The sequence below is a fragment of the Lissotriton vulgaris genome, chromosome 7 (genome assembly GCF_964263255.1).
Source record: "Lissotriton vulgaris chromosome 7, aLisVul1.2, whole genome shotgun sequence".
Classification (NCBI taxonomy): Eukaryota; Metazoa; Chordata; class Amphibia; order Caudata; family Salamandridae; genus Lissotriton; species Lissotriton vulgaris.
In genome coordinates, this window is record NC_141695.1 from 1,096,413,435 (window position 1) to 1,096,440,637 (window position 27,203).

The window sequence follows — 27,203 nt, forward strand, 5'->3', positions numbered from 1 at the left end:
AGATTTTGCATCTCTACTTACGTAATACATTGTCAACCTTTCACTTGCCTGTTCCATGGCTAAAGTCCCTGGATCCCAAAGGTAGCGTGCTGCTGGAGGCCTGAATGTGCTTCCTGCTGCAGCAAGCTCTGATGGGCCAACAGGGCAGAAGAGACTAAAGTGCACCTAGGCACCATTGGCAAGAATGCTGAGCCAGCAGGGTACCCAATGCACGATGCCCAGCCTGATCATGACGGTCTTCCGAAGCTGCTGTGAACGGTAGAGGACATGAGGAATACAGAAGCATCCTGAGTGGTTTTTATTTTGCTACCAGTTGTGGCTCAAGATTGTTCACTAATATTAGTCATAGATAAAGTAACAACTTCAGTTCCTTCTCCCTCCAGCTGTCAGTCAATTTTCTTCAATGTTTTTTAACCAATAAAGCATAGGCAATCCTTTTGCTTTTGAGGGCATGTTTAATAACAAACGCCATTTTTAGGTCTTGGCCTGCAAAAGACTGCTCACATGCGCAGTCGAGCTGGCGAGATTTAATGATGTAGGGTATTTTTCACTAGGGCGGTTAAGCCCCCCCCCCTCTTTTCCATTGGTTGGCGTCGCCGTTCATGCTAAACGGTGGCCAGCCATTGGAGAAGAGGTCCTAGTGACATTCTTCTTTCTCTGTAAGCCCCATCCTTTTCGGACTGGCTTACTTGACTTCCTGCTGGCGTAAAAGCTTTCTTATCTTCTTTATGGGTCCAACAGATGGCCCCATAAAGAAGATAAGAAAGCTTTTACGCCCTTTTTTTTCTTCCTTTGGGTGAGGGCTTGTTTTCTGTTTGGCTAAGAAACCGTTCGAGTCAATCTACCTATTCCTACCCAGCATTTTAGGTTTGATTTGCCTGGTTACTTTTCTTTTTTTCCCCTTTTCACTAGCCCTTCCTCTTGATAAGCAGTCATGTAAATATCGTGGAACAGGTATTGGCGACTCTTGTTTTTAATGATTAGTCAAGTGTTCCACTTACGATACTTGTATTCAGGAGGCAGCTCTCTAAATAGCACTCCTCGGCTCAGTGTCAGTAGTGAGTTTTTGTTTGCAGCCGATCGAGATCTCACGATATTTTGAAGTCGTCATCCCGCTCCCAGCGTGCTCAGCTTTCTCTTCCTGTCTCTTTACGATTAATCGATCACATGTGACGGCAAAGCAATGGAAATTATGTTTTCCGAAATAAAGCGTGCAACATGTAGTCTGATAGCAATGCATGATTCGCAACGTAGTCTGAAAGCAATGCACGATTCGCAATGTATTTTAAGAAATACGTTGTTCTCTTGTTGGTGAAAAATGAGGGTTATAGGAACTGCAGCCAAAAGTGACGAGTCAAGGAACCTTTGGAAGTGCTACCGGGATCGCATATTTAAAAATTTATTGTGATTTTTAGGGAACGCCGGTGCTGTAAGATTAACTTGTCTGCCAAGATCTAATTTACTTGTCTGTTGATTATGGGAGAGGAGCGGAATGTTGGCAAGTGTTTTGGAACCGTTTAGGACCATGAGCTGTAGGACCGGACCGTGCGTAGTAGGACCCGCCACGCACCTAAACAAAGATGTAATGACTAGTGCGGAGAGGAGGCCACCTTTAGGCACTTGACACTCGGCACCCGCGCATCACTTTTAAAATGTTATTAAGTAAAGCGCGGGTGCCGCAATTATACTAAAATGAAAGAAATAAATATTTTGTCTATTTCTTTCATTTTGGTATAATCGCGGCACCCGCGCTTTACTTGTAACATTATAAAAGTAAAGCGCGGGTGCCGCAATTATACCAAAATTAAAGAAATAGACAAAACATTTATTTCTTTCATTTTGGTATAATCGTGGCACCCACGCATTACTTTTAAAGTGTTATTAAGTAAAGCGCGGGTGCCGCGTGGAACTGCATGGAACTATCTGGAAGGTTGCGGTGGAACAACACTGTGTGCACCACCTTGACGAGGGAAGAAGAACGGGAGGTCACGAATACAAGGTAAAAACCCAAGAGTGAGGCCTGTAATTAATCTCAGCTACCCCCAGAACGCGGGGAGAGGCCCTAGTCGTGACCGGTGGCTGGTGCACACACCGCAGCGAGTCGGTCCCGCACGGCCATTTGGGCGGCGGATACCAATCTCGGGAGGTAAACAGGAGCACAGTGACAGGACCTCCAACACACAACAGGTATCGAAGAGTCCTGGAGGCAGGGTGAGTGTGCGGCAGACACCGGAATGCGCCCCTCACAACGTCCTTATGCATCCCTCCCTCTAACAGCCTCTCGCCCCCTCTTTCTTCCCCCTTCTCTCTGTCATCCAGTCTCTTTATTGTTCCTGTCTGTATACCTTCTGCGTCTTACGCTACCGGTCTCGATCTTTCTCTCCGTTGTGGTCACTGCCACACCGGTGTCTCCCCTCCTCCCTAGCTCTGTTTCTCATCTGTTTTGTCGTTTTATTTCCTTCCCCGCCCGCTCCTCGACGCTTTGCCCTCCTGCACTCTTCTTCCGTTGCCGCTTCACTCTCTACCTGACGAACCTTTCTCTCCCTTTCCTCCAGCAAAAAGCTTCTTCCCAGTCATGTCTCTCCCTTTCATTCTTCCCTCGCCCTCTCCCTCTCAACCCTCTTAACTCGCTCTCTCTTTCTTGCCTTGCTCTTTGCTCTCCTCTCTCCCGTGAGAGGGCAGGTGCAGGGGTGAGAGTCAGGGGCAGTCCTTTTTTTTTTATAAGAACATAAGTTACTTACCTGTAAACTGTGGTTCTCCAGTATTGGTGTCTTTCATAGATTCACATGCTTGAATATTCCCCGTCGTCGAAGTGGGAGTCCCACGGTACATAAAATAGCAGTAATATATGCATATATAAGTAAAAGTATTATAATTATATAAATACATATACATATATAAAATACAGTAAAATATCCAGAAAACTCAAAAGTACCATAGAACAGAATAGGCCCATAGAAAGCCTAAGGGAGAAACTCAACTTGGTAACATATCAGTGTCATTATCATTATATTTTGGTCCAAATTCCAGCCAATCAGGCTGTAGCTCCCTCTAGAACCTTTTCCTCAGAAGCCCAAGACCTCAGATTTTCTACTGCTCGTCGTGTGAAGGGAGTCTCTACGAGCTCAGCTCAGTTTTTCAACTTATTTAGCTGTTTTTTTCAACTCTGTCTTCTTCAAGGAAATCTTTGTTCAGATCTTGTCCATCCTGTAGAAAACTGCGTCTCTTTCATTAAGATCCACACAGTAAATGTATTTACTGTCTATACCCTGACCATGAAGTGAAGACCTGTAAGTACTGTCGTACTTTTCCACCTAAAACTTTAAGGGACAGAGAGGCCCGTCTCCTTCTGTGGCTTCAGAAGTTGAAGATAACGGACGCTGTGGTCTCAGAGGATGAGAGTGTCTCTTCTTTTCAATCTAAGACCTCTCAGAAACGTGGGTCGGAGACTGAATTACCTTCTCCTTTTCTGAAGAAAAAGAGACTTGTTGATGTTTCTAAGGTGGTCTCCCCGCAGGATTTACCTCCACATGCGCCTACGAGACCTGGTTCTCTGGCGTCATTGTCCAAAGCCATGCCTTCATCCTCTAAACTGGGCATTGGCTCGTCGACGGGCTCGTCGACGCGTCCGTCGACGACAGACGATGACGAAATCCGTGAATGCTGTCTCCACGTCGAAATCCACCGAAACCCGCCCTCCCATGTCTGTCTCTCATACTCCCCCGCCCTCCTCGCTCCCACTGCCCGCCTGGCTCGAGTACTGCTTTCTCCGCCTGTGTTTTCATAACTGCTGTCCACCCAGAGCTGCATGTCTTCTGCTATGTCTTTCCACCATTCCTGCCTGTCCACCAAGACCACCTGTTCTCAGTCTTGGCTGTTTAGCGCCCCCGCTGGTTCTCTAGTTCTGATTACACATCAGTACAGCCCTTCATGCCCCAGGTCTGTGGTTTCCCGCGCTCTGCCTATTTCCGTTATACAGCCTGTCCCTCTCCATCGCCTGCCCACCTGCCCACCTAGGCCTTGCCTGAATTCATGACCCCCAGCTCTGCCTGTACCTCAGCACCACATGCCCCACTGACCTACTTCCCCCAACCTTTGCCTGTCCCCTCTCCCGCGCGATGGATCTGCCTGACCTCACCTGGCTCCTCACCGGTGTGTGGGCATATTAAGGGCAGCCCAAACAGCAGAGTGTTCACGTGCCAACATATGCACACCTGTTTTTACATTTTGCTGTATTCAGGGAGTTGTAGTCTTTGGTCGTGTCAGTTTAGACAATCACACTAAAAGGCCCAGTTGCACTAGGTTGTAAAGAAAGCAAGCAGGAATGGAAGCTTGTGTGGTAAAAACAGCCTTCCTGTTCATGTGCTTTTTTGGGCTGTACTTTCTAGATACAATACTATTGGTACAACCTTAAGGTATAATACAGTAATAGTAATCATGTAATTACTTGTTCCTAATTATTAACATGTATTAATAATTCAGTGTTTATTCACTTTTTAAATGATAATGCTTATTTTATAATTATATTTCATTTTAACGATAAAAGAAACCGTTATATACTTTGAATGTTGAAATAATTTAACTAGTGTATATGTGGCTCTGTGTGTATGTGTGGCCCGTGTGCGCGGCTGTGTGTGTGTGTGTGTGCGGCTGTGTGTGTGTGTGTGTGTGTGTATGGGGGGGCTCCGTGTGTGTGTGTGGCTGTGTGTGCAAATGCAATAGGTCTTGCATTTGCAAGAGATTAAGCTATTGGCATTCTAAATGACAATGCCATTTATTTATCTGTTTTCAAAATCAACACATAAATAAAAAGGTTGTCATTAACAATGCCAATAGCTCTAACTTTTGCAAAGGCGAGATTGTTGCATTGTAAATGCTTGTTGTTTACGATAGTGTGTTTAGGGAGAATGATGGGCATATGAATGCATTGCACCGTGAAAAACATTCCATGGTACAACAAAGCCAGTGCAACACTTAGTTTCTTCTTAAATATTAATTTAGATAAAAAAGGATCATTACACCATGCTTACAGCAAGTAAGAACGATGTACAGCAAAGAAAGCACTCACAGTAGACATTGAAAGTGAAGATTCTCGCACCTGCCTGCCCGAGGCCCCACTTTAGAAATGGTAATGTAATAGTTTACCCATAGTAGCACTGAAGCACTCCTTGTCATTGTAAGGATCCAGTAAGGAGATAAATGACTTGCTAGCTACCACCTGTCGAGTAGTCTATTTTGTGAAAGATAAACTTAAACAGTTTCTACCCAGTCTTTACCACGGCGCTGAGACATGGAATGTTCCTCACCAGGCGGGATAAAGCAAGCCTGGCGAGGAAGATGCAAAGTGTGCAGGACAGTTTGGCGGGCCAAGCTGTCCTGCAAACCACTCCTCTCCCTGCTCTGGCCAGCCCTGCCCCAACCCAGAGAACCACTCACTTCAATAGGAAAAATACAATGATAATAACAATACGTTATTCTCATTTTATTTTTCCTATTGAAGTCAGTGGGTGATGTTCCTCTGCCTTAGCAGAGAAGCCGCCACTGAGATGGCGGCAATCCTGTGAGGTCTGCTTTACCATGGAACGTCTTCACACCTACCAGCCATCGGACGCTACATTTTCTGGACCTGCTGAGATTCAAATCTTCTTAGGAACATGTCTTGCACCTTGCACAATTTTATTTTTGCATTTCTGGTGCCCTCACTATCTTGCCACAGCTTAGTGCCTCTCACATTTGGTTGGACTCATACTATCCCCTCATTTCATATCTGGAACCTATTTTCACCCATTGAGCCACCATTGTAGATGTACACATCTTTTATAGTATGTGGTGGAGCTACAAATTACACGTTGGAGGTTTCTAAATGGGGTTTATATTTGCTGCCTATCAAACATTCTAAATTACAAGCAACTGTGCTACATTTAACAGGAGGGGTATTTGCTAGTTTTTAAGCTCTGTTCAAACATCCAAGTTGTCGTGCCTACTTCTGACACAGTATATTTAGATGTGGTGCCGGGGTTTCAATGCCAAAACATATGTGGTCTCTGATTGGATAGTGAATCACACAAATTATCGGTCAATGCTCTGCGATCTATTCATTTGTTGCGTATTGTTGTGCTTACTTTGGGAACACTTCTATGGTGTGTCCTTTTGATTGTTTATGGGCATAACTAATTCTTGGCAGAGGTCTCACAAATTACTACATGAAAATGACTACCTGGATGTCACTGCTAAATCAATTTCAACTGGTACAAAATCTAAAAGGGTTCCAAGAATGACCCTCCCTCACGGCATTTTGGATACTATTCTTGATCAACTGAGGGGCTTGCAACTTTTTATGAGTGGCACTAATGATAGATTACTTCAGACTGAAGACAGATGGATTACTATGGATGGTAGGGTGGTCGAAATGCAGCACCATATCAGATATCTTCAAGATAGGGTTGTGAAGATTCCCCTGCTTGGAGAACTATGCAGCAACATATCAGATCTCTAAAAGCTGTGGCTGTGAAGATTCCCCTGCTTGAAGAACTATTCAAATTGAAGCTTGACACACATGACATGACAGGAATCGTTGTAATAATCTTCTGTTATATGGGTTACCGGAGGCTCCTGAAGGTCCTAATCTTATTGATTTTCTGAAGAAGTTTCTTCCAGACCTGCAGGGTATCCCAACTGCTCCTCCTCTTAATTTGCAACAAACTCACCGTCTTGGTTGACTTAATCCTCTCTCATCCAAATCTTGCGGAAACAATGCTTTTTTAGCGTGTCCGGATTACCTCCTCCCCCCCCTCCAGCACCCCCCCTCCACAGTGTCTAGAAGCCAGGTAAAGCCAAGCGACGGTTCATATGGTCATATTTTCATATCCCAGGGCCTTTCCACTGCCGGACATAACGCTTTTCTCGCCCGTGTCCCCAATGAGAGAACTCAATATCAGTTATGATTTACTACGTCCCTGCTAATTGCAAGATCACCTACAAAGGCACTACCAAATGTTTTGATAACCCTGATAAACAAACTGTTCACCAAGAAGATTTCTCCTCAGGCAATGGACACTGCTGTTCGGAAAGGTTAAATATATTATGTTGTTATGTGTTTACCTATGATGGGTTTTCTCTTTTTCTCAAGTCTATTTCTTTTTGCTCCGCTGTCGATCTTGTTAGAACGTTGACACATCTCATATTCATATCTCCTTACTGCACATATTTCCTTGATCTACTTTCTCCTCTGTCTCCTTATGTATTCCCTTATTTTTCCTTCTTCCCTTTTCCGTTCTGTTCTTGGTGAGTGATCGTATAGAGCTTTACCTCCTTTCTATTCTTTGTCTTTATCCTGTGTAGCTTCCTAATGTTATTTTGCCTCATCCTCCTTTTTTTGCAGCTTATCATCCCTATTCCTGTACGTCTCTTCCTATATCTTTCCACACACTCAAGTTCCACGCACCCAAGATAAACCTCTGATCAGCCGACCACTCTCTAGCCACCATCCCACTCATTGACAACACCAAAACAGTCAAGACCTGGAAGGAACTCCAGCTCCGGCAAAGCCCTACACTGCTCCAGTTCAGATAGGACCTCAAGTCCTGGCTCTTCGGATGACTGCAGCACTCAACTGAGCCACCTCCTCCCCATCCTAGCGCTTTGAAACCCTCGCGGTGAGTAGCTGCACTTTACAAACCCCTGATTGATTAATTGATGTCCCCATAATGTTTAACATTGCCTTGTGGAATGTTTGTGGCCTTGGACATCTGGCAAAATGTACTTTCTCGCTCATCCAAATTGAATTCAACAATTGCTTTTATACAAGAAAAACATTGTAATACCGCTGATTCTGCCAAGTTAAAGAAACAATGGGTTGACTAGATTTTCTTTTTCTCCAGCAGCCGACTATAAAGGTGGTGTTCCCATCCTTTGTCATAAAACTTTGAAATTGCAAGTTGTCTCCCCTGAATGTTAAACTGACAGTAGATCGGTGTTGGTTAATGAAGTCATTGATAATACACACCTTACCGTATTTAATAATTATGATCCTGTCAAATCAACCCTTTACTTCTGGCGTTCAATAAAGGTCAAACTTGCCAATCTTTCTAATTGTAATATTATCTTGGCAGGTGAATTCAACCAGTTGATAGATCCCTTTTTATGGATACATCTCAATATAAGTTCAAATCTGATAAATTGCACAAAGCATTCCAATCAGCAATTTCCTCTAGACCGTGCTTTCATGTTTGGAAGACATGTAAACCCAATCGGTTGGTATATTCTTTTTTTCTAGTGTTCATAATACAGGGTCCAGAATGGACTATTTTAGTTGCTAAATCATTACTCCCACTCTTCTGAAAGTGGCTCTATTTTTATATCTGATCATGCCACGATTTCGGCTTCACTAGATATGTCCAATATTGCTTCTAAAATGGGTGCTTGGAGGTTCAATAATTAGATGTTATCTGACAAACGTTTTATTACTGAAGTTACCAACTTCACACAAGAATTCTTCCAACTCAATAAATCTGAAGTTACTTAAGTTGCAAACAAATTGGTATGAGTTTAAAGCTTCACTTTAAGCCTTCACAACTGCCTACTCTGCCAGGAAAAAAAAGTTTGAATGCTCAATATGTCCTCCTTTTAAACCAAAATAAGACACTCGAACATACTTAATTGGAAATACAAGCCTTGGTTCAGCCAAGTATAGCATTTATCTCTCACCTAATGCTAGTGGCTGTCCGTGTGTATCCTTTGCCTCCACTCAGATTCTTCCATTGAACTGCATGAGGAAGTATTTTACAACTATAGGTTATTCTGTCCTCTTCTGCTGGCTTCCTCTCGTGTCTCTACCTCTCTCTCAAATGTGCTAAGGCTGGATTCAGGCACACTACACCCAGACCTGTTTGTTTTGTAATGCTTATTCCTGTTTTTTATACAGCTAAGGGGTCAACCCAACTCCAGAATGCTGACTCACTCTCAGTTATTACTAAGAAGAAGGGGATCAAGCTGAAATAATGAGAACAGAGACACATTACCAAAGTGTCTTTGGGTAATAAACTGTGGCATCAGTAAAAGAATATTAAAGTACAGGATTTCCCTTATTCCACCACAACTGGTGACTCACATCACGGTCATGCAGTTCAGCGACTTGCAATTTTGATGCAAAGAAACACATTCAAAGAGGGTTTCCTTTTAAAGTCAAAGCACAATGCAACAGTCTGTAGATGGGCGTTTTCTACTAAATGACAACATCAACTAAACGCAGAAATTCTATTTGAAAATGAACACTTAACATTAAATATCCCCATATAAAGCTAGAAAGCAAGTAACATGTAGGTGTCGCGTTTCAAAAGGTTTCAGCGTGTATAGCAATATGCCTTAAAACACAGTCATGTCTCTGTCTGGCTAAAAGTTTGCCACTGTTACAAAGCAGGTAACCAACTCGTCCTGCTGTCTGTTGAACGCATATCTTCTCTCTTGAGGGGAAAACAAAATTGAAGCAACAAACAGCTGGATATGATCCGTATTTACAGCCACCAGCTCCACCATATTGTCCAAATAACCATCATGGCGTTTACACACAATCGAGAAGTAGGCTGCTTAAATTCAACTAAGGTGCGGACTAATCCTCGCAGGATGTGGGACTGTGTCTCATTCTGCACATGCGAGGAGATGAGTAAAATAGATCACGGCGCAAGACAATCCCAATACAAATTCAAGCACTTTTCAAAAACAGTGATAATAACACAATCCACACTAACGCCACACAACATGTCCAGCTTGACCGAGGAACACAAATAAAATGACTTCCAATGACTATGCATATTTAAGAGCCGAGTAAGAAGAAAACGATATTGACTTCAGGTAACAGCAGGCAGATTTCACAGCAGAATATAACTTGCAAGGTTGTCAACTGGGTCAACTGAAGCTTGTTTTTTCAAAAAAGCACACAGATATAAAAATGTTTAAATAATCTTTGCCCACCACAGATAACCCTGTGTAGTAGTCTCTCAGCCTTCAATTGTTTGTGTATTAATATTAATTCCCACTTTTACACTCTAAAAGAAAATAAATGTACCAAAAAACACCACCATCCTTATACTTCTGAAAAGCATATGGCCGGTGCTGCTCCACTGATATTTTGTCAATATTTGTTGTTGTTCAACAGGCTGTCCCACAATGATAATTAAATAAAACTATACCCAATACAATCCAGGGTTGACAAAGCGCTACTGTCCATGTGCATGCAATTGCATTACTAGGACTGCCGATCGTAACTACATGGGACCCAATGCAACAACCAAGTGAGGGGAAAAAAAGGGGTAAGAACCAGGGTGATTCAACTGCGACACGCACCGCAATACACCAAATTGATTTCACTAATCTGTCCTGGCTCTCCAGAATACTGCCTGTGATGCCTAGAAACAGCCTTAAACGCCTCTGTTCACACTAGAGAAACCTACCAGAATGCCGGTTGAGTGCGCTTCACATCTCCCTCAAGAAGGTCCTCGGTCTAGCATTCAAATCCACTCACCGAGTCATTCTCCACTCAACTGGTGAAGCCCATTTAATGCCACTCCCATAGCCTTCTCCGTACATAAGAAAACCACCACCATCTGCAATGTTCAAAGCTCTCAGGACCCCCATCAATATTAAGACAATTTCCCCTCGTAGTATCTAATTCACCCACACGTTGTGCTTAAGCTGGAACCAAACTGAGCTTTCAAGCATGCCCTCCTTGAAGGAAGCGTCTATCTCCTTATTTCAGCCCAGGGATGAATTATTGTGCCTGGAAAAGACAATGAACGGTCCCTGGATACGGACATCTAAGATCGGATGTAAGCGGTGAAATCATCTAGTAGCATCCTACTCTCAAGCCTTCCTCCCACACTCTGGCTTTCTGTAGCATCCACCACAAAGCTCCCAGGCACTGCTGATGGAAGATCCGAACAGCATTCCTGTTCCAGGCGGATGTGAAGAAAAAAAGTGGAACCCCAGACTTTCCAAAACGCAAGTAATAAAATCACGCACCTGAAACGGACTAGAGAAATCAAATGAAGATGAGAGGGAGCCCGGAATCAGCCAACAAGTGAAGTTCAAATACTAAATTGTTCAGGTCTCCTTGGTGTTTCATTTTTAATCTCTTCCCAACGGCAGAGCAGGAAACCAACCCAGCGAGATACTTACTGATGGTCAACAGGATACAACACAGATAAAATCAATGATTTACATCAGAATATGTAACACAAATTACAGAGTATATTCCAGTTAAAAAGACACACAAGCTTAAATAGTAATCCTTGAGTTGGAAAAGAAGACACCCAGTTAGAGGGACCATCCTCCCTGCAGGGGGACGAGCTTACCGAAATGTAACTGTTGGTATCCACATCATCTGTGATCGTCTGCCGCTCTCCCTTCTGGTTGATTCTCCTGAAGCGTCGGCGCGACAATCGCAGAGTAGTCTCTCTGTTCAGGGCGTTCTCTTCCCCGTCTTTGGTGTTTTCCACCTGAAAAACATGTTCAGGCTCCTGGTTAAACATCCAGTTCTTCCATATCAAAGATATCCTGTGAAATCTTAAAAGGTTCATGTGGAAAGCATGGGACTCGAGTTCCAAGCACGTCTATCTTCTCAAAGAGTCCCCACAGTGAGTTTCTGAAGCTCGTCGAGGCTGCCAGCCCTACGCTGACGTAATTACAATGAGCTAAAAGCCACAGCTTCCTTCCAGGAAACTCAAAAAACTTAAATGCATCCTCTAAGCAAAGTCATTTTAAACACTAAAATCTGCTTCCTACCGGTCAGGCACAAACACAAATGTTTACATTGAAATTTCACCAGTCAGTATTGTTTTGCAGACTGATGAAATCTACAGTGCTGTTTCTCAGAGTAAAATCATCTTTTAACAAACAATTCCATTAAAAAAGTTTTATATTCACTTTAATAATAAAAGTGAATAAAGGATTCACTTCCATCGGTTCAATGTCTAAAGACCAGGCACAAAAGTTACTCACACGCAATACAAAAGTAGCATTTTAATAAGAGTATAAAAGTAGTAGTTCACGTGCAAAACTGATCTTATCTGGGAATTTTCTCTATATTCATAAATAGATGTAATTATACTATCCAGTAAATATGATAAATGTTCCTATTATTCATTAGAAGCATATGCCTATAGGTATATGTAGGTGTCTAATATGCCCTAAATCGATACTTCACGAGAGAGTGACTGTAGGGACCCAACGTCCAGTGAGCAGTGCTAAAAATGATGACCAAAAGTTAATGGGCCTGGGCCTAAAATAAAAGGGGCACCAGCTCTTGAAAACATTAGCCTAGGCCCTGAATGCTTGGCAGAAGCTGCCTGGGAGGAAGTGGGGCTAGACTTAATGCCAGAAGACAGAGGGTTTAGAGGCACCCTGGACTGCACCTGGTGGGTGCTCCAGGCGGGCCCTATGACAAAGGGTGAGCAGGGGAGGAGACATCCGAAGTTGGGCTGAACGTTGGAGGTGGAACAGATTTGGGGTGATTGGAAGAGCATAAATCCTGGACAAATGACTAGCCCCCACTTGGGCCTTATGACATAGTAAGGACTTGGGGACAGGTTATAGCAGTGGCGCCCCCACTGATTAATAGAAGAGGGGAACACTTGAGAGTAATCAGGAACAACTTCGAGCCTAACCCCGCTGACAATTTGGCTCCAAATGAGAGGCCCGTCCCCAGAAAGGACAGCACAATAAAGGGCCATATTAAGAAGAAAAATAGAGGGCACCACCTTCATATGGCACTCTTTACATTGATGACTGGCCTTTGACACACCTGCCTGAGCTCCCCACTACAGAGGAGTGGCCCGGTGCGAGGGGACACCAGCTGATACCCTGAGTAGGAATATAAATTGGCCAGGAAGATCTTAAACATTTGCCACAGGCGGTCCAGGCCCAACTACAGGAATATGGACATTTCCTTACACGGCCGAACAGATGGTTGCTGAAATCCTGTGGCCGGTTGTACAGGGTGACAGAGGTGGGCCAATATATAAATCTCAGGGCATCAAAGTAACTTGACAAATACTAAGGCAACCATCTAAGAAATGCTTACTCGCTCTGCTAATCCTAAACTAGAACAAGGGGGAAGGCCCAGATGGCTAGTCCCCAGCCAGCAATCATACAGACCAGACCCCAGAGGAGAATGGATTTTAAGCCAGGAAGACAGACAATTGACCTGTTCCTTTATCGAGACTATGGAGACATTATTTTAAAGCCTGAGATCCGACCTCCAGATGCTAAAAGATGATCTGGGTTAATAACTTTAAGAAGTTTACCAAGACCTAAACAACATTAGCACAAGAGTTTCAATTATAGAAGATGGCAACATTTCACGAAACGAAGAAGTGGCAATGCTGCAACAAGAGGTATAAAGCCTTGAAAGAGCAACATCTAGACTTCTAGGCTCAGACAGAAGACCTTGAAAACTGCTCACGAATATAAAACATAAGAATGCAGCTTTCAGAATGTCCCCAAGAAGTCTTAAGCACATCAGATAGCTGAGCTGTCTGGTAGGCTTCGACTTAAAAGTTGGCCTATTGGCTTTGTCAAGGTGTCGGCATATCAACAAAAAAACAGACCTGTTGTCAAAAAATGACCAATAATTCTAATTGCAATGTTTATTAAAGTGATTAACAACAAACCGAGGAGTAAACGGTCTAAGGGAAGTTTAAAGACCAGGCCCAGTTTATCATCCCCTAATGACCAAACCGAAAAACACAATAAACCTGGGGGTCTGATAAAGAGTCCAAGGGTACTCAAGAACGCTAAGACTTAGAGCCACAATAGGTGCAAGGTAAGGAAACCTTAGAGTCTTAGAAATGTTACTGAGAAACCAACACATTTAACCTCCAGCAAGAGCAGGTGAAACCCAATGTCCAAAGATGGATTCCCATCAAAGTTTTGGTAGTGATCTAGTTGTTATCATCTGGTCATCCTAAGGTTGGGATAGGTCGTCTCTAGATCATCGAGACATGTCCAATTCCCACCTTAATGGACTGGGTAGCAGCCCACAGTTACTTGTAGACCATGCGTAAGAACACTAATTGGGAATGTGCAGTGCAAAAGTGAAGTGAAGATGTGACCGTGATTAAAAATAGAATAGAAGACAAGCAGCAAATACTTTAATACCTGTAGGTCTCTTTCTCAATTAAAAGCAAGAACAGCGCAAAAAAGCAGTTTTATCAAATAGCTACAAATGATTGACATGAAAAATATTTGATAAAAGTCAATCCGAAAGAAAGGAAAAATCATCAGCATGTCTGAGACTTATAGCATTCCTCAACCCACAAAATGGGTGGGCAGTGGTAAAAGACGGGTATGGTAATTTTAAGGTTATGGGGGGGTTGTGATAAGTGATAGTAAAAGTAATTGGAGGGTTTAGGGGTTGGTTGTGGTATAGGGTGGTAAGGGTAATTTTAGGGTTTAGGAACGGGTAGAGGTAAAAGGTGGCAAGAGTTATTTATTTTTTAAAAAGGGGGGGGGGGGGGACTTTGAGGAGGTTCCCCCTAAAACACAATATATATATATTCTCTGGAAAAGAAAAAAAAAGTTACAGAGACGCTTTATTTAGGAAATAACATTTTTAAAAATTAGAAATTCACTAAAAACCAAAGGTTACAGGGACATTATACTCCGGTTCAGATTTTACACACAAAAAAACAAAAGAAATTCAGCAGTTATAGTTAGTTATCTCAAGTAACTATAACTCGTGCCCCAAGGTAAGTATAACTCAAGCCCCAGCCATGCACAGTTTTCCAATCAATCATTTTACAGCAAATTTCGCAGTGATATTATCAATGATGTCATAGAAGGTGTCACGAGTGATGTAAAATGTGTGGTAACTATCAATGCATGACAAGCATATAAGTTATAGTTGCATTAGGGCATGAGTTATAGTTATTTGAACAAACTATAACTGCCGAATTTCTATGTTTTTGTGTGTTTAAAATTTTAACCTAACTATAATGTACCTGTAACCTTTGTTTTTTTGTGAATTTCTAAGGTTTTTATAAATTCTATTTCCTAATTATAAAGTCCCTGTAACCTTTCGTTTTATCAGTTAATTTCTATGGTTTATTAATGCTATTTCCTAACTAGAACGTCTGTCACCTTTGGTTTCTCCAGTGAAATTCTAGTTGTTTTTTTTGTAACTAAGAAATATTTAAATACCATACAGCCAACCCCACACCACGCACAGCCTTTGCCTATGCGCTGTAGGGGTTATCAACAAGGCCTGGTCTGCAGCCAGGCCCTAAGACCGACCCCCCCAAAGGCAGTCAACCTGGGAGAGAGGCACATAGTCCACCTGCCAAGGCCAATATCGGCCCGGAATCCCATCCCCCAGGGCCCACCACATTTTGTGTGGGAGGGGGGTAATGTGTCGCCTTACCTGGCCCGATCTTGGTCCCAGGATCCCCATCCACTGCGATCTGGCGCATTTTTTTTTAGGTGAGGGGGGGGGGGGGGGGGGGTACATGGCCCCAGTAACCAGACCGTTTTGGCCCCTTTTTTTTTTTTACACACACACACAGTCAATGAGAGTATGTCAAATTATGAAGTCTAGAACGAAAGTCTTCTAAGAGCACACTTCCACATAAGGATATGCCATTGGCTCGAATGGTTGGTGAATCAATATGCTAGGAGCAGGTGAAAATTCCAAGAGGCTATTAACCACAGGCTTGGCAGACCAATTAGATATTATTCAATGACTCCATTGGTAATAGTAATAGAGAAGGAGTCCTATGGCCTGTTTCGGTAGTCCCACTGGTCCTAATGTAGATTTTGCAGGTATCCAACTGGAAGTTTGATTCAGCAAGATGTCTTGTCCATAAAATAATTGAATATGTTCATCGTTTTCAGCAGGGCACAGGACCTCAACTTTAGTCACTGACTTCTGTATTTTGTTGACTTGAAGGCTACTCTGGGCGCCTCCGGGCTATTCAAGTTCTATGAGCAGAGGTCCAGTTTGGCACAAACTGGCTCCTTAAGAACATAGTACTCCAGTTTAATGATGTTAGAGATGGGTTTAAATCTCATCTCTTCTACAGGCAGGAAGGCCTTCCTCTAATTGAGACAGACGGATGGCTTCTTTCTTAGAAAAGTTGTAAAATTACATCCTCTTCTCTAAGGTGGGACTGGCTCAAATGTTGCTAAAGGGAGGGCTTCTTGACCTTCTACAAATGTTCTTGAAATTTGCTAGTAGCAGATCTGACTTCGATAGAGGTGGCTGGGAAAACTGTTGAGCACAGCTGTTTCACATCGCCAAGACAACCCATGCATTGGGGTAATCTGGGTCAACATGAAGTAGTGGAAGAACAGCCTTTCCCCAATCTGTATTAACTAATGTCCTGACATGGAGCTAAAGAGGATGGCAGAGTAGGTTTAGTATTTCCTGTGAAGCAAATCGTTGTGTAATCAGTCTGTGCATGAGTAAAAGAAGGCAACTGCTTGCTGCATGGGGGTGTTAGGGAGGGAAAAGAGGCCCTGTCCCAGAAAAACTGAAAATAGTTTAGGAGCTGTACCTGATAATACTTCTTTATTTGATTTAAAACAAATCATAAAAGGGTGGACTTACCACCATGCAAGAGATATTTACATCATAAAAACAACACAGAATAATAGTTTAGGAGCTGTACCTTAGATTGGAGTCTGGTGTTACCACTTGGATGAGATTCCTTAATTTTACCTGTGTGTGTGTGCCCGTTTTATATTCCTCTAGCCGGGAAACAGTACTGTGTCGCCTGCCATGTGTGGGTGTGTCACGCAATGATGCATAGCTGCCAAGGGTTCAGATTGCTATCATGGTTCCCTCTACAATCAGCGCGGACTGCAAAGGATTCCACTGCATTCAGTAAATACTTCAGTGGAGCCTCTGAAGTGCGACTGATGGTGATGAGCCGCAATCGGATTTGAGCAGTAATCACTACACCTCCAACTCCTCCTTTCGCCAGCAAGATCGTAAAAAATATCAAGGTAAACGGCTACAAAAAAGGAAAGCTTGAGGCAATTGTTAGCATAAGCAGCGTTTCTGCATGCTATGGTTCTTACCTGCTTGCCAAGCTCAGGATTGGAGCCACTTACTGCACCTGAAAAACACCCCACCTCTGGGCATCGGTATTCCTGGGTACAGTAAACATCACACCTTAACGATCAACTTGAAATTGATGCCTAAGTATAAAAACGAAACATATGGCAACTTCAATACAATTACTAAAGCTAATTATTAGCCCTGCAGGCATTTAGAGCTCGTTGTTTTTGCTCGAGGCGTGACAAGCCCTCCTGCGGAGCACAATATGGAGACATGGTCTCAGTGCTGAAGGCATCACCACGAGCTGGGTGAACTGACCCTGTGGTCACAGGCATTAGCTTAGCTTCGCTGAGCACAGACTTCCAACCCAGAAGCTCTGCTACAAGAGAAGACAGGCAGCACATGTACCTTTCGGGAAAGGTGTATCATTCTTTTTGCTCTGCTATATTATGGACTCGAGCTAAGGGAACAAAAAACACCATTAGGGCTTCTAGGCGCTAGTAAGTCGTCAGACTTTAACGGGGTTTAAGCAGCCAGCAGCTGGAACATACGTGTTCACAATTATTGACGAAATAGACTAGATTGGATGCTGCTCTCGATTTTGAAGGAGCTCTGGTCTTAAGTGTCACGTCACGACACCCTCTGTTCTTCTGCTTGAGAAGCAGCTCCCAGCCCCGCAGCAGAGATTACATCAATTCAGTCTGGCCTCCAAGTAGCTCATTTTTTGGACAGAATAGGCAATAGCTGGCATGGTTCGGTCACTCGACTGGTGGGAGTTTCTACGTGTGGGTCTGCTCCCACACAACAATAAACACGAATTGCATTTGAATTTCATTGTAAACGCCTCTAAAAGGTTGGGATTTGTGTATTAACAGATTTCAAGTAAGACAATTCGCAAACTACATCTACATAAGCTCACGGAAAGTCACAAGCCCAATGCTCAAAGTTAACAGCCCCTTCCTTGCTTAACTTTCATTTTCTGCATAAATGTATCAACATTCGGAGTCTTCAATAGGGTGAGCGCAGAAGTTTTGTTGATGTTCCCATGGAAATTAACAGATAAATAAATGTTTGGGGTGGTCAAGATGGTTTTCGGGATGGATGATCATACTAAGGATGATCGTCTAAGGAAGGTATTTCACTTGACTGGGAAGTGTAGATGAGTACAACTAAAGTAACAGCAACCGAGTAACAATGAGCTGGAGGAAGGCATGTACCAAGTAAAGAAACCCTTTCGGAGTCTCACTTTATTTATTTGTAAAGTTTTATATAGCGCTGGCTAGACCCGGAGGTATCAGAGAGCTTTACAGGAGGGTCAGCGAGTTACATGTTACATACTTACATCAATTGCAGAAGCCAAGTATAGACATAGGAGAAAAAACATGAGATTACGCAACAATATGAGTTATTAGCGCGTAGAATAGCCAAGACATACGTCTTGTGGGGAATTAAATGCAGAGGGTGAATGGTAAACCGTGTTAAAGGAGTGCAGATAGAGTCAGACAGACCGTCAAAGGGGAAAAGTACTAAAGGGGGAACAAAGTAGTCAAAGTGAGAGACAGACAAAACCGGCCTGAGTATCGGTGAAAGTATAAGAGGGGAGGGGTGTGGGAGACCAACAGAGGGGTAGACTAGAAAAATAGGTCAATCAGGCGAACAAGGAGCAGTCCAGAGGAAAATAGGATAGGTTGGAACCGCCAAGAGGGAGGACCTACAGAAACCAATAGCATTATCCCCGAATGGCGGGATATATAAAATCAAACAAAAAACAATAAAGGTAGCTGACTCCACGGTTCCACGAGGGTTGGAAAAGGGGAGGCAGTCAGAGTCATGGAGGGAGGAGGCGGGAGAGGGAAAAGAAACACAACGGGGAGACGAGGAAAAACAATATCCGATGTCCAGCTGAGTAGGTGATGGAGGAGGGGATTAACCAGAACCAGCCTCCTCTATAGCTGTATAGGACAGCTCCACCGGGCATCAGCCATGGTTGCTCGGGATCCACGGTAAGTACAGACTGTTATGGTTTCCGCCCAGGGGGCATCGTTATAGTTCCATCAAAAGCACAAGTCTAGGTGTTAATGGGGAGCACCGTCCGTCCTCCAGTTCGCCCCTGGTCAAGCGTGGTGAGAGGAGAAGTGGATGGGACAGTTCCCAAGTCTGCAGATCTTCCCTATTTCCAGCAGCAGTAGTGAGTGTTGGGCATTTGTGCAGGATCCAAGTGGTAGGGGAACCACTCCCAAACACCCCCTGAGTGTGTCTCCCTTGCCACTGTGGTCCCTCTCGTAGAGGTCCCTGCAGCCCCGGGGAACAATTCTGGATCCCTTGCCAACAAGGGGAGAAAAGAGTGCTTTTGTGGAAGGCCCACTCGTGGTGGCTTAGGGACAGTGAGGCTGGTATAAATGTCCCTCACAGCTGTAGGGGGTATTGATTGCACCGGCCTGTCCTGAGTGTTGTAGGCTGTTCCCAGGTAATCCCTAATTCCCAGCACTATGCGACAGGAAGCTGGGGGCTCCAGAGTCCGTCATTTGCTTTCCCCGCTCTAATGGTAGAACGCCTGTGCAGTCAAGAGGGTATAGCGCAGGGCCCTGAATCCCGGAAGGTGCCGCGATCGGCGTCTGGGCAATCACCACTTCCGAGGATCATGCGGGGCCCAGCGGGTGTCCATAAAACACAGTGCAATCTCCCTGGCCTCAGCTGCCCCCCAACCCCGCAGGCACTCACCACGCCCATCTCGAAGCGTCCTGTCAGTTTCGGTGTCGCTCAGGGCATCTTCGACGCAGCCATGGCCGGAGCTATGACGATTTCACAGGCGTCAGCAGAGCAGTGCGGTCCAGTCCGGTCATTTTGGAGGCCAGATCCGGTTCCAGGGCTAATCAAGCGAGGCTCTATTTGCTCTCAACCTGGCTGGCATTGAGCTAATTATCAACCTACACTGCGAAGAAATTGGAACAAAATCACCATCGACCAGATCTCCTCATCGCTTCTACAAAATCCCCCTGCCCATTCTTCGAACCCCAACCAAGCAGCCATTAACCTCACTCATTGGCTAACCAACAGCGCCGACAACCTAGCACCTTTGAAAAAACGTCAAATCAAAATAGGCAGCAGAAACGCCCCCTGGTTCAACGATGATCTTAAGAAATCCAAGAAACTCTGTCGCTCTCTTGAGAAGGCCTGGAAAAAAGATCCAAACACCAGCACCAAGGACGCCTTTAAAAACGCCACCCGCATTCACCACCGCCAAGAAAGCCGCATTCAAAGTCCGACTTGACAACAATGCCCACAACAGCAAGGAATTATTCAACATCGTCAATGAGTTTACCAACCCTACTTCCAACTCCAACGACATAACTCCCTCTCAAACCCTTTGCGACTCCCTAGCTTTGTTCTTCCACGACAAAATCGCAGACATCCACAACAGCTTCGACAACCAACCTGGAGACCAACCCACCCAACCTTCTGTCGTACCTTCACCCCCCTTGAACTTCCTTAATGACTGGAACCTAATCTCTACTGAGGACACCATCCGCCTGATGAACTCCATCCACTCAGGATCCCCCACAGACCCATGCCCTCACCACATCTTCAACAAAGCAGACTCCATCATAGCACCACACCTCCGAGACGTCATCAACTGCTCCCTCAACTCCGCCACCTTCCCGGATATCTGGAAACACGCCGAACTCAGCGCCCTTCTGAAAAAACCCACAGCTGACCCCACCGAACTCAAAAACTACCGCCCCATCTCGCTCCTTCCATTCCCGGCCAAAGTCATCGAGAAAGCTGTCAACAACCAGCTTGCCGCCTTCCTCAAAACCAACAAATCCCTCGACCCCTCACAGTCCGGATTCCGAGCCAAACACAGCACTGAGACCGCACTCATCGCTGCAACAGACGACATTCGAACTCTACTGGACAATGGAGACACAGTCGCCCTCATCCTCCTCGACCTCTCCGCAGCTTTCGACACAGTGTCATAGCACCCGGTTACAACGCCTCAGTAACATCGGAATCCAAGGAAAAGCACTGGAATGGATCACCTCGTTCCTTGCCGGCAGAACTCAGAGAGTCCGCCTCCCACCATTCAAGTCAGAGGCCACTGAAGTCATTTGCGGCGTGCCACAAGGATCTTCACTCAGCCCCACCCTCTTCAACGTATACTTGAGCCCCCTCGCGGCCATCGCACGCCAACACAACCTCAAGATCATCTCCTACGCTGATGACACTCAACTGATCCTCTCACTCACCAAAGACCCTAACACCCCCAAAACCAACCTTCATGAAGGAATGAAAGAAGTAGCCGAGTGGATGAAACACAGCCGTCTGAAACTTAATTCAGACAAAACAGAAGTCCTTATCTTAGGTACCTCCCCCTCCACTTGGGACGACTCGTGGTGGCCAGAGGCCCTTGGAAAAGCACCCATCCCGACGGACCACGCACGGAACCTGGGCGTCATCCTGGACTCCACACTCTCGATGACCAGACAAGTCAACGCCGTCTCGTCCTGCTTCAACATTCTTCGCATGCTCAAAAAAACATTTCGTTGGATCCCCACCTAAACTAGAAAAACGGTCACCCACGCTCTGGTTACAAGCCGCCTGGACTACGGAAATACCCTATACGCCGGCACCACCGCAAAACTTCTGAAAAAACTCCAACGCATCCAGAACGCATCAGCCAGACTCATAATAGACATCCCGCGTAACGACCACATCTCTGATCACCTGAAAAACCTCCACTGGCTCCCCGTCAATAAGAGGATAACATTCCGCCTCCTAACCCACGCACACAAATCACTTTACAAACTTGGACTTGAATGCCTCAACACACGACTTTCCTTCTACACCCCCTCCCGCCAGCTACGCTCTTCCAACCAAGCCCTTGCTGCTGTACCCCGCATCAACAAAACCACCATGGGAGGAAGATCCTTCTCCTACCTGGCGGCTAAAACCTGGAACTCACTTCCCATTCACCTTCGCCTCACTCAGAACCACATTGCATTCAGAAAGCAACTTAAAACCTGGATTTTCGACTTGTAATTCCCCACCCTTCTTCAAGCGCCTTGAGACCCTCTGGGTATGTAGCGCGCTATATAAATTACTTGACTTGACTGGTGCCATTTTGCACATCAGCTCCCGGAGTTAACAGGGCCCAATATCAAGTTAAATCGTACAATTTACGAAGCGGTTTTCGGCTCCATCACAGCCGCTGCTCTTTCGGTCACACAATTTGCATTTTAAATGGGGTTTATTTTGATGAAATTGACATTTTTTGCTGCAGTGCAAGGGGTCTTCACGGAGCTTCAGCTCCAATCGACTATTGCCGTTTCCGACTCCTCTCCTCCTCATCACTTCTGGGGGAATTCAAGGTTAGGACCAGGGTCGGATTGGGATCACAATTTGGCCCGGGCACTGACGGAAAAAGTGGCCCGCATTCAAGGGGCGTGGCCCACAATTAAGGGGCGTGGCCACATTCAAGGGGCATGCCCTTTCATGGAACACCATTGGATTACTCTTTGAGGTGTAATTTGTAGAGAAATATTTAGCAAATTAAGCCTTTTAAAGCTTACAGAGCAAGTAACATTTTAGGAGCACTGCAGTTCTGATAACTGAATACTTACTTTCAGTCTTAACGCCCAGCACAATGCCGTTAGATACTCTTTCCCAAAGAGCTATGTCCTAGACTCTAATCATCACATAAATCAGAAATCTAGCACAAAGTCAAGGAGAAAGGGTAAGACTGGAATCTCTGGGAATAGAACATGTAATAACAAAAGTAAGAATTCACAAACGAGGAAAAGGCAGTCTGGGGTGTAAAGAATGCTGGAAAATGTATCTCTACAATCTAGTCATAAATGTATTTTACAACCAGCAGGTGATGTCCATATACAAAAAACACAGTTCTATTTATGAGTACCAATTACAGTACACATGATCTAATTTTTTATTTAAGGGCCTGGGCGATGAAGTGATCTGCCCAGAATCACAGGTTGTTGAGCAGACGCTGGGACTCAAACTTGAATCCCGATCTCAGCATCGTTGGCGTCAGTCAGGCCACATTTGCCTATGCACAGACCACAGACGTTTTAAGGCATGGGCAATGTGGGCTCTGGCCCAGGGCCCCAGCCTTTCAGGGTGCTCCCTGATAGAGCTAGCTCTGTTCTGCAGAGAATCTTGCCCTAATGACCATGCATACTCCTTAAACAGATTGTTTTAAATACAATTTTTTCAAATGTATTTTTAATATGGGCGATGAGTAAGAACCTATCACAGAGATTTTGCAGAAAAATGTGTTTGTTTCATGCAACATCCATAAAAAAAAGTGTTTGAGATCAAATAGGAGGATGTCACTGAGATTATTTTCAGTAATTTTAGTGAGCTGCTACTGTGTTGTAATATTGAAAACACATGTCAATGTCCTTGAATATTAGATGTAAAGACATTAAGAATTTGGACAAGTATGGTAGTGCTCTGTCCAGTGGCCAGCTGAAAGAGGGCATCAAAGAGCAGAAATTGGATTATAAACTCAAATCTGTTCCGAACAGGGGCCCAAAAATATGTTTGGCCCAGGGCCCCTAAAATCTTTAAGATGGTTTGGCCCAGACAAGGAATGAAAGTGAGAGGATACTCTTCTTGCACAGGACATAGGGCCAAGGTGACAATGGCCTATATGCTGAGCAACTAAAAAACAGCAAGGCCCCTTTCTGTCACAAAATTATTCAAGCCCTCCAGCGAAGGAGCACCTAATAAACAGGAAGCCCCTGCTATAACTAACCTACTCGGCCCTCCCCAGACTTCAGCTCAGGAGTAAGGCCCCTGCAATTAGTAGATTAAAAATTAATCAGACCTCCCCAGCCCTCTATAGCCCTCAGGGCAATGTCTTGGCAGGGGAGCACAAATCACAGCTGCTGGGTGATCCATGGTAGCCAGGGGGAGGCTGAGGGGAAGATGGTGCAAGTTGCAAAGATCACCTGGCCCCCACAGCAAGACCCATTCTTCCTCGCCCATTCTTCCTCGCCCACTATGCCCTGAATGTGAAGGGCTGTGGGCTTGAGGTGTTAAAACTAACACTGTTTATGTGCTGCGTGGGCTCCAGGGGGGGCAGAGGTGAAAATGGCTCAAAGGCCTGGTCAACACCTGGCCGCCAGGAGGCCAATTTTTGCAAACAATCACCCCCTCCACAGCCACCCTCAGCATGATTGCTTTGCAGGGCAGGGGGTGAAGGAGAGGCCACAGCGGAAAATTGCTGTACAGCCGCACAGTGAAGCTGCATTCATTTCTTTGTCTCTGTCTCCGTGCCCTCTGTGGGCCGTTTTTTTTCCCTCCCCTTTCCTAGTCCACAGAGAGCACGAAGACAGAGACAGAGAAATGAATGCAGTTTCACTGTGCGGCTGGGAAAGGGGAGAAAAAAAACTGGCCCACAGAGGGCACAGAGACACCGGCCCTTCGGCCCATGCCCGAATGCCAATCCGCCCCTGGTTAAGACCAATGGGATCTAGGATACTCAGAACACATTTTCCCTTCTCAAAGGAGCCAACGATACCCAGGGTGCGGGGTTGAGTTTCAAAGGGCAGGTATACAACTCACTCATTTACAATACTACCTCTGCTGGGTTCTGAGAAAGGGAAACAAACTGCAGTCCTGTGGCTGGCCTGCCTAGATCTCAGTGCTTAATTTGTAAGAAAATAGGTGCCAGAGCCCTCGTCAGGAGGACACTGCAGCTTGTACCACCCATTGTCCCTACCAACATGACTACTAATCATCACTCTCTTACAAGTGTGACAATTCATACTTTTTCAGGCCCCAAAGCTATAAGAATGTCTTGGGTGGCAGGTAGGAGTCATTGTTAATATAAATTGAATGAATAAACAGTTTTTGTTGTGCTCATACCTAAATTAGGCAGAGAGCACCACCATGTGGCAGACTGTCATAAGCACCGGTGCTGAAAATTAAGTGCTACTGCCGAGCACCGGAAACCATCGGCTCAAATTAAGCACTGCTTATTTCTGAAGGTTGATAGACAAACGCACCGCTCTCTGCATCTCAAAACCACAATTTTGGGAGAATTTGCAAAAAAACTTAATTTTGTGCTTTTGGTTTATCATCATCATCCAAATGAGATTTCGTATGCATATGGCTGAATGAACCTAAGCATTAGGTAGGTAAGCTCTTAGCGTTAACAGTGCCGACACTAAGACTATCCTGATGTCTTCCTCTCTACTTTACTGCTTCATTATACCCTCTGCTTACTGAAACTGTGCCACAGCTGTTTGAGACCTCGCCATAGTTCCCCCGAGAGAGGAGCAGAGAGGAGGAGCAGCGTAGAGCGACTGCTGCGGAGCGGAGTAAAGACTGCATAGGTGAAAATCTGCTGGTTCCTTTTTTCTTTTCCATAAACCACAGCTCGATCCTCACCCCAAATCTGCTCCCACGGCACGGCCGGAGCGCGGAGTGGCATATCACCCCGTGCTCCCCCCGCTCCACTTGACTGACTGATTGCTGAAGCGGCGGCGACGAGGCAAAGTGAGACGTGAGGGAGAGTGTTCAGAGATAAGGCGCGAGCACGGCCGCCGGTAGAGGCAGCTGCTGAGTAAGAGCCCGGGGAGACGACCGGAAGGCAGCCGGTCTAGGTCCGGTGAGCCCGTGGTCCTACCCATGTGCTCCGCTCGCATCACAACTCTGTAAGCTCCCAGTGAGTCTTCTGCCATTATTATTCTCAGATTTCATTACCACTTGCCATCCACCGGTAGCCAGCCTCCTCCAGGTTACGGGACTTATTGCTGGAAGGTAAATTACCCTTACTAGCAAGGCCCAGCTGGTAGGAAGGAGCCTTGCTGTTCTCTGCTTCATTTCACCCGCCCACCCCCTACTCCCACTGCAGCTCGCTCGCCTAGGAGTACAATTATAATCATAAGTATAAGCAGAAAGGCGAGAAAAAAAAACACAAGAAAAACAGTGAAGAAGCGCCTAGAAGCCTACCTTCATAAAGAGAAATAAACACTGATAAAGCACTGATAAAGCAAAGCAAAGCAAACTAATAAACCAACAACCAATCAGATCAACAAAGCGCAGGAGAAAGGAGTAAGAGAAAGTGAAGGAATAGTCCCTTCCACATCCTGATGCGAACAAAGAGCTGCACACAATTACAAAGCACTCATCGCCCCCACAAGAGCGCTAAACGACAGAAGACCAAACTGCTCTACTCTCAAGTGGGGGGCCGTGGGTACCAGTCATCCTCGTGTCCTGCACGACTTGTTGGAGTACTCGGAGCAGGCGGGCCCCCCGAAGGGGAAAAAATGCAAACGAACCTTCCAGTGCAGCTACCCAAACGGGAAAAGAATGGATCCAGCGACATTAGGGAATACTTCACTCGCATTGATCAGATGAATAAAAGTGCCCCTCACTTAGCGCATAATACCAACAATAGCTCTCCCGATCAACTTGTAACAGCTTCAACTTCCCCTCACTTGGCCTCTCTTTATCCCAAAATAATTCATGATAGGGTCTCAGTCACTGCATCTTCTGCCTGCTCAAAATCCCCCCCCCCCTTCACTTGAATCAGCAACTACTGCACCCTAGCTCAAACGACACACAAAAAATTAAGTCTGTGATGGATTTGCCATCACCTTCCGCTATCCTGAATTCTTACAGAGCTGCGGCAAACTTGATCCTGAGCCAGAAGCTATGACCCCCCAACGGGCCAAAGCTAAAATCCGAGCGCAAGACTCACTCTTCAAGTCACCAGAGTCTATAATATGGATCTCTTCGACTCACTTTCCAACACAAGTTCTTCAGCTTCTGACCTCACAAAACTCGGCGCGCACCGACGAAAAATTACCACAACTCAATGGTCCAATGAAACACTATATCCAAAAACTCAGTTTTGATTTTCCATCGTTAACATCCACTCCGTTCCCCGCTGTTGAAAAACTTTCCATATTAACTGGGATCAACGACCAAAATCAGCACGAGACTAAGTTTAGCGCTTCCAACGCCCCCTTAATAAATACCATCATCTGCAACGCAGGAGTCAAAATCCGTGGCTCCAATCGAGAATTAAACAAAACCCCTCATAAGAACAATTCTTTATCAATCAATCCAGACCCCAACGTACTCCCAGACCACTCCTTGATAGACCTTAGCCAAGGAGACT

The 27,203-nt window shown here is 45.0% G+C and overlaps 1 protein-coding gene across 5 annotated transcripts in view; it reads right to left on the reverse strand.

Moving 5' to 3' along the window:
• Positions 1-27,203, reverse strand: part of RAPGEF6 (Rap guanine nucleotide exchange factor 6) — a 985,108-nt gene that overhangs the window by 503,188 nt on the left and 454,717 nt on the right. For all 5 annotated transcript variants that reach the window (XM_086931538.1, XM_086931540.1, XM_086931537.1 and 2 more), the window contains exon 6: positions 11,349-11,492. In XM_086931538.1, the coding sequence (XP_086787664.1) occupies positions 11,349-11,492 (144 nt within the window). The remainder of the gene's footprint in view (positions 1-11,348; positions 11,493-27,203) is intronic.